The 7,768-nt window shown below is 40.4% G+C and overlaps 1 protein-coding gene across 2 annotated transcripts; it reads left to right on the top strand.

The window, feature by feature from the left end:
• The first annotated feature begins 220 nt into the window (after positions 1–220).
• LOC145454428 (carboxylic ester hydrolase-like) lies at positions 221–6,399 on the top strand. Of its 2 annotated transcripts, XM_080332425.1 has the most exons (6): positions 660–2,824; positions 3,962–4,125; positions 4,190–4,349; positions 5,795–5,939; positions 6,013–6,259; positions 6,326–6,399. In XM_080332425.1, exons 3-6 carry the CDS (start codon positions 4,344–4,346, stop codon positions 6,390–6,392), a joined length of 465 nt encoding a protein of 154 aa, XP_080188551.1. In that variant the 5' UTR covers positions 660–2,824; positions 3,962–4,125; positions 4,190–4,343; the 3' UTR covers positions 6,393–6,399. The 2 variants fall into 2 exon arrangements, with proteins under 2 accessions (XP_080188550.1, XP_080188551.1); XM_080332424.1 differs by lacking the exons at positions 5,795–5,939; positions 6,013–6,259; positions 6,326–6,399 and adding an exon at positions 5,136–5,742 and having other exon boundaries at positions 221–2,824.
• Positions 6,400–7,768: the final 1,369 nt, after the last annotated feature.

The raw sequence follows: 7,768 nt of genomic DNA, 5'->3' as shown, positions 1-7,768 counted from the left end.
AAGGTGTCAAACTCCCGGTAATGTGTAAGGTCCATTAACTATGAAACGACATTGGACCTATATTATATTAGGTCAATTTATGAACTTATACTATTCCATGGGTTATTACTAGGGATGGTGTGAACATGAGGTTCACGTTCACAAACGAACCTTGGTAGGTTCTGCACTGTGAACCTTTTTCATATATTACAATTTCCACTGCATTTTAACAACTTGGGTTGAAATTTATTGCATTTTAACTGCAGACCATCTATGCATAGTGCTGGCAGTATTAAAAAAATCAACACTATAAACGAGCATGCACCTTGACAATCTCAAAAATCTTACTTGCTTTGTTACAAAGTTTGCTCGAAATATCCAGCTTTCCGTTTTGTGAATATTTAGTGACTCTCTCCTGTGAGCTTGATCCCCAATCACACAACATCAAGAGCGAAACACACTACATGTAGGTATAGTCACCGAATGATGCTTATTCAACCAATCAATGAAATTGATATCGTTATCTGATGTAACAAATCTAGCAGCCGTACGGGGTGAATCTTGATTTCATATGTTCATTGTATCATAAAAACCCAATCCGTGCGATTGGGTTGTTGGCTACTGCTGTATATTTGTTAATGGGGTAAATCGGTAGCAAGCAGAGTTGGATCAATTGTAATTTGTAATTGAACTGAATGTAATTGAGCTGAATGTAATTACATACATTTTTTCATGTAATTGTAATTGTAATTGAAGCATTTCTATTTTGTGTAATTGTAATTGTAATTTGATAAAAATTTTCCTCAATTACAATTTAAATATATTGTTTTGGAAACCTGACAATCACGACATAAAATAATCAATCATTTATTCGTCACACCAGTGAAAATCCGGTACCGGTACGGACCAGGATGACGACGAAGCTTCGCAAGGCCTTAAGGCGTTAGTACACAGTCACCACCTGTAATAATTAGCTTATTTACATCGGTGTTTTATGCGTGCCGCGTTATAACTAGGTAATTCAGCCATGCTAAACTGTTTCCCATACTTCGGTAGCAACAGAAAACTTTTTGTATTACAATATGGGCTAAACCAGTGGTTCTCAAACTGGGGGGCGTGCCTCCTTGGGCCGCGTGAAAGCATCTGAAGGGGGGCGCGAGGCTCCGGCAAACTGAAGTTTTTCCGCGCTACGGTTGTCAAAGAACACCTCTCTACCGAATCAATTACATGTTTATCAGTAATTGTAATTGCAATTGTAATTCATTACATGTATAACAGTAATTGTAATTGTAATTGTAATTTGATATTTTTAACATTGGATAATTATAATTGTAATGTAATAGAAACATGCAAGGGAGTAATTGTAATATAATTGTAATTGAACTAAATTATTGTAATTGATCCAACTCTGGTAGAAGTACAGAAACCCGTTTTATACTCTGCTCAATATCAACGTAGCAATACTCAGACGCCGAATACATTGCCCGGTCAGGCCCAAACCGTTAAGGCGTAGGCTTATATTCCCCTGCAAGTCCTCGTATTATGATATCATTTGATTGCCCCATTTGATACATGTGCACTTCAGCATTGTGGCATTAAGTGGCCCGAGTCGTCGCTAGGTATCGTGTAAATTAATATAGGCTATCAATTCACTGAAATGTACGGTTGGAATTAGCAATATGACGTCACGTGACGTCGTGAGGTTACCACCATCCCTAGTTATTGCAATGTGCCTGATGATTCATTTAGAAATGTTTATCGCCATCATACAACATCCTCTCTAGAAATCCACGATCGAGCCTAAACCTGATAGTAACCTACCCAACAGATCTATTGACCAATCAGTAGTGTCACCATTTAGATTGCAGTGCATCGACAATCGACATATTCATGAATAGCCCTAGATTTAAAAATACGCTTCATTTCCCCCTTTCTCTTATGTCTTATCTTTACATTAATTAGGGATACCATATTTTGGGAATCTGAAAAAAGGACAGTTTTGCAAAATTTTCAAACTTACAATACTGGAGTAAAATCCTGAAAACTGGTAAATTTTTCCCGACTTTGTGGTCGGTTGACTAATGACTACAAGTCCCTACTTCTCAAATCCCGAATTACGGGCTTTCTATGAGATTTTCCGTTGATCGACTGAAAAATGTCATCTTGCCGACTCAAGTCCCGAAAAACCCGTCGGACCGTTACTTGGCCGCTGATTTCCTATATCTCAATCCAATTTCCACGCACATTCAACCACAATTCTCAAGAAAGAGGACGAATTTTCAAAAAAACTGGACATTTAGGCGTCCTCCGGGGACACTTTCAAAAAAGTCAAGAAAGAGGGCAAATCTTCTTGAAAGAGGACGTACGGTAACCCTTCATTAATGCTGTTGACATGAGCAGTCTAGAATTTGCTAGCAGTGGTATAGTTGACTACTGGCTGTTACCAAGGATATTTTTTTTTAAGTTATGACAGCCAGCATATCTATTTATACATATTGATCTTGGGTGTGATCAGACTAGTTGACTCCAAAAGATATCAGCTCTGTCCGATAATGAATATTTTGTCTGCTATTTTGTCATGCTATTGTTGCTGTTTGTTCGTTATTAATTTCGGTTTGATGAAAATAAAGCCCCTCTCTCTCATCTAAGTAATGATGTGACTATATGGGGGAGGTTTTCAAATGGGTGCTGAGCGAGACTACAATGCATGGCCGCTTGCTGGAATGAACGACGTCGTGGTCGTCATACCAAACTATCGTGTTGGTATTTTTGGCTTCCTGTCACTGGGCCGGGAATCGTGTTGCGCTGGAAATGCTGGATTGATGGATCAACAGGAAGCGTTGGGGTAGCCTACTAGGTTCAACATAAAAATGGCAAGTTCAAATCAATCGATATGAAGGCTTCCACGGTAAGTATAAGTAGCCGTATACGGTACCAACACTAGGGCTGTTCAAAAATAACTTTTTTTTTGGATTTCAGCCATTCAGTCATTAAATTGTCAGGTTACCCAAAAAAACGCTGCACACCAAATGTGGTTTAATTCCAACAAGTATAAGGCTCCGCAGATCCAATCGAAGATTTTAATTTACACAGAAAAATTTAAAAAATAAAAAATAAAATTTCTGTCAACCCCATGAAATTGTTGAGCTGTCTTCAGAGACGATGCAAAACAAATTTGACTCAATTCCAACTAGTAGAAGCGGAGTTATTGGAGTTTTGTTGATAATCCTCGGATTATTCATGGATCAACAATTTGAAATTTTTTTCCTCAATTTTTCAGTAAAAATTAAAAATTTTAATTGGATCTGCGGAGCCTTATACTTGTTAGAATTGAACCAAATTTGGTGTGTAGCGTTTTTTGGGGTAACCTGACAATTTAATGACTGAATGGTTTGAATCCAGAAAAAAAAAAGTTATTTTTGAACAGCCCTAATCAACACTCAACCGACGACATAACAACGACGGCGACGACGACGACGACGGCGACGACGACGGCGACGACTGAAAAAGTGTTAGTACCAATACCGGTAAACAGCCTCACAGCCAAATATACCTAGAAGATCGTAGCTCGTTGAGCGCCGGTATCGTACGCCTACTTACCGGAACTAAATAGACGCGGTTCCTAAGACAGCACCCTCATAAGACTGACTGACTATAATTTGAAATATATATTATATAGTTCATATATTAGTCAACATCGTTTGACTATATATTATCATTAGTAGAGTTACCATATTTTAAGATCCAAAAAAGAGGACAATTTTTTCAAGTTCCCATGAAAGACGTAAACATGGAAAATACATAAAGATAATGCTTATCGCATTCTAATAGAGGACATACGGTATCCGTAATCAGTAGTATGGTTTGGGTCTAATTCACTTTGGGATTAGTGGGCGTAACCGGTATCATACATAATGCTTTCATTGGTAATTTGCTGTCTCTTTCGATTTGAGAAATATATCGAATACTGAATTAACTGCAGATGGATACACGATCATATCGAAGATTTCGGCGGCGACCCAGAGAACATAACTTTGATTGGCGAAAGTGCGGGGGGAAACTGTGTGCATATGCACCTTGTGTCGACGCTGTCGCTAGGTTTATTCCACAAAGGCATCAGCCAGAGTGGCCAGGTTTTCATGGAAGGTGGATGCGAATACGTAATGAATTTTCAGCCCCCCAAACTGATACTTTACTTGTGAATATTCAGAGGGATTTCAAACTGAGCAAACTAGAAGTCGTGCGATCACTTCGCTTTCGTCAAAACTGGGTATTACGGAGACGGATGAGTGGATGACGTTAAAATCTTGGAAGCATTACAAGGCGTCTCGGCCGAAACTTTATGCGGCTTGAGTGCGGCTCTAATGGGTGTAAGTCTACTTTATCCCGAAAATGGAAGTCGTTTCATGCGTTCATCAAAGTTATAATTCAAAGTGCGAAAAGTTTACCATTCTATGGAATAACGATAGGGTGATGTCCACTGTCCACGCGACCTTAAAAAGTCCAGAACTTATTGGCCATTTCTCAAACGAATCCCGAATTGTTGAAACTTTCATCCTGCGCTTGCTTGACATTTGTACTGCCAGCAGTCAAATTTCAATAATGTGAAAGCAAGAATTGCACGCAATACACAAAATGGGTAGTATAATACCTAATCTTTCAATTTATTGTGATTTATTCTTCTCTCAGCAGTATTTCTCATAATTCCACCTGTTACCATTATTGTGGGTAGATTGCAGTCCAAGAGAGCCTCCTCGCCACATCATCCGCGTCAGCGGTGTCTTACAAAAAGCCTAGAGGTGGGCCGTGCTATAAGTCGGCAGTTACGGAAAATACAAAAGAATATCGGCCTGGTGTAAATGACCATAGTAGTCGACAAACACCATGAATACCCAAAAAAACAAACAAACAGTCCAAGAGAGCGAAATGAAAGTAAGTGGGAGGGTGGTCAGCAATTTCTGCTTTTTCGGAATGCTCAAGTATGTTTTGACTACTTGCACGACCTACTCGAGTATTTATGATATCCAACTATTTCTACTTGTACCTGACAGTTTTCATTTTTAGCACTCGCACTCTCGTATATAGCTGCGTTCGTCAGATGCATTTTCCCAGACTCTTTGCCCAGTGCATGTGTATATGAGTAATGTGTAATCTAGGAGAAACTGCAATTTACTCCAACAGTAGATGGAGTAGTTTTCGAAGAAAGTGTGGTGCGGTCGATCCGCGAAAAGAAATTCGCCAAACTACCCTACATCATAGGATGCAGCAGCACCGAAGGACAGGGTACTCTGACACAAAGTACGGGACCTGCTTTCAAACAGGGACTAACCGAAAAACAAGCTAGAGCGGGAGTGTGCGTAATTCACGTTTTGATTGCAGAGCTTATAGAATAAATTTCAACAAGACAGAATATAGGCCTAGCTAGGCACGAGAAACAATTTCAATAATGTTCTGACATCGCATATATATTGCGGTGTAGTGACATCAGTGACGTCACAGTGAACTTGTCGAGAATTTGGTAATGGCTGGCTGCGCACTGCAATATAGCTTCAGGTGATCAGCTGATCACGATCACTGGTCAAAGTCATCGTTAATAACGATCAAGTAAAAGTACAAATAAGACAGTAAAATTTCACTAAATTACTTATGGATCCAGCTGGTTTCGAGAAATGTCTAAACAATTAGGCGAAGCATAGCCGCTATATCCGAGTAACAGAGCACAATTTCGATAATGGCATCAGGTTGTGGCGCCGTTAATCATTCAGCGGGATAAATATGCATGTTCTACGCGTATAATAAATGTATGTTCGTTTAGCTATCGGATGAAGGATTTGAACTGTGCAAAAAAGAATACCTCGTCGGCGAAGAGGAAGAAGTAAAATACAGCAAACTATTGGGAAATATAGTCGGAAACGGACTATTCATAGCACCTGCCATTAACGCGGCGCAAATCCACTCCGGTACTGACAAACTAAATAATTTAATTCACTCGATGTGACTTTTGACAAATGGCCATTCTCGTTGCTGTAATAGATGCTGGATCCGATGTATACTGCTATGTAGCGAGGTTTCAGTTAAAGATGCATCACGATCTCGAATTCGGAAAGGAAGTGTTCCAAAAGGCGTCCTGGTGCGAATGCGACCACGGAGACGACGTTTACATGACGTTTGGGGCGCCGTTTTATCCCGAGTCACTGCCGAGAGGAGCCAGATTCTCCAAAGCCGAGAGAGAAATAAGTCTGGCTTTCATGACATACTTGTCCAACTTTGCGAGCACCGGGTAAATTATACAACTGTACACTACTAAATGACGTTTATATACGTTTATAATGTGTATTCCGTTAAGCTATCCGAATAAAGGCACGGATGTGATAGTTGAGTGGCCGAGATATGATTGCGGAAGAGAGCACTAGGTTGTTGGTACAGCATGCACCACAGAAAAGAATTTCGGAATGAAGTCTGCCTTATTCTGGTCCACCGTGATGCCGCCTCATCTGAAGAACAAGTCTAGTTTCATCCCCACTCTAAATTAGATACGATACATGTCTATATGTTGATATGGTTTGGTACTGTGTGTTTATATGGACTTTTAAGACGACTAGCTTATTGGCTAATAATAATTATCAGAAGAAGTTTAAGCGTGAGTCCGAAACATGTGAATTCAACCGTGCGGCAGGATCAATTGTAGCATTAAATATTATAACCTTTGCTTGGCATGCTTCATAAGTTGTTACACGGATATGTAGTACTATATACCCCTAGGTTGTCATAACTGCTTCAGCAGTGACCATTCGATACCATTGCATTACCAGTCGCTTGTTCGCTGGCTGCATTCATTTAAATTCCCGATTTGCATCGGTTGTATTCACTCACATATGAATTCAGGCCCCGGATCGACTCGATGTCATGCTTGCAGACAGTTTCAAGCCGTATAAACGGTTGTGCATCAGACATTCGAATAATGACACCTGCAGTCCATTTCTTTTTGCCCGCTCGGATCAAACGACAGGTCCTAGCTACTTCGGATCGCCAGCCATCACGAGTTCCCCACCTTCCGCCATATGACACCGGCAACGGCAAAGGTGTGACTATACGACGCGGTAGTTTTTCAACTCCTCTTTAGAGGGATAATATAACTTTTTCACAGAAAACTTCTTTCAAATAACGAGACCAAGCGTGCATTCGAAAAATCGTACTCGCCTCTGGGTGCTGTAACAGCCGGGTGTCATTAGGGTTGCATTTGAAACAAAAATCAATTCAAACAAACATGTTTAAAACATGGCCCTTGTTTGAAACATGCGTTTTACTGTCTGTCTGTTTTTGTTTGATTTTTAATCATGGCGCCGCGTCTCTTCAACTGCGACGTACTTTGAATTGACATTTACAATTATTAATATTATTGGCACATTTACAGTGGCGCTTATCGCCTTTTTCAGGCTTTGTGCACCATGACACAAACTTTGGTAATGTCTATATGTCTTTGCCTTTCGTAATTTTGAGCACGACTCTCACTTTTTCTCTCATTCGGAGGTCAGTCTCTCTCGCTTCCATGCGTCCCCATCGTGGTCTTCGCTGCCGACGTTCATGCTGTGCTTTTTCAATGCGAAACGGTAGTAGTGAGATCGGCAATGAGGAGCCTAGAGAAACCTCCTTAACGTAGAAGATGGTCGGAACCGGCATTTGGACCCACATCGCCATTGGTGTCGTGACTGCAGTGTTTAACCAGGTGCGTCACTCGCTTCTCACATTTACCGTTGCAGACAGACAATATGGCTCCTTCGAAGAAAAA

The sequence above is a fragment of the Botryllus schlosseri genome, chromosome 13, assembly GCF_051294905.1.
Source record: "Botryllus schlosseri isolate E-star chromosome 13, Bs_hap1, whole genome shotgun sequence".
Taxonomy (NCBI): Eukaryota; Metazoa; Chordata; class Ascidiacea; order Stolidobranchia; family Styelidae; genus Botryllus; species Botryllus schlosseri.
This window is presented reverse-complemented; position numbering and strand designations above follow the sequence as displayed.

Coding starts and splice junctions, on each gene's coding strand:
- LOC145454428 (XM_080332424.1), top strand. CDS start 2,661: ATGGGTGCTGAGCGAGACTACAATGCATGGCCGCTTGCTGGAATGAAC. Junction 2,825..3,961: donor GATCAACAGGAAGCGTTGGG/GTAGCCTACTAG, acceptor AATTAACTGCAG/ATGGATACACGATCATATCG. Junction 4,126..4,189: donor TGGCCAGGTTTTCATGGAAG/GTGGATGCGAAT, acceptor GTGAATATTCAG/AGGGATTTCAAACTGAGCAA.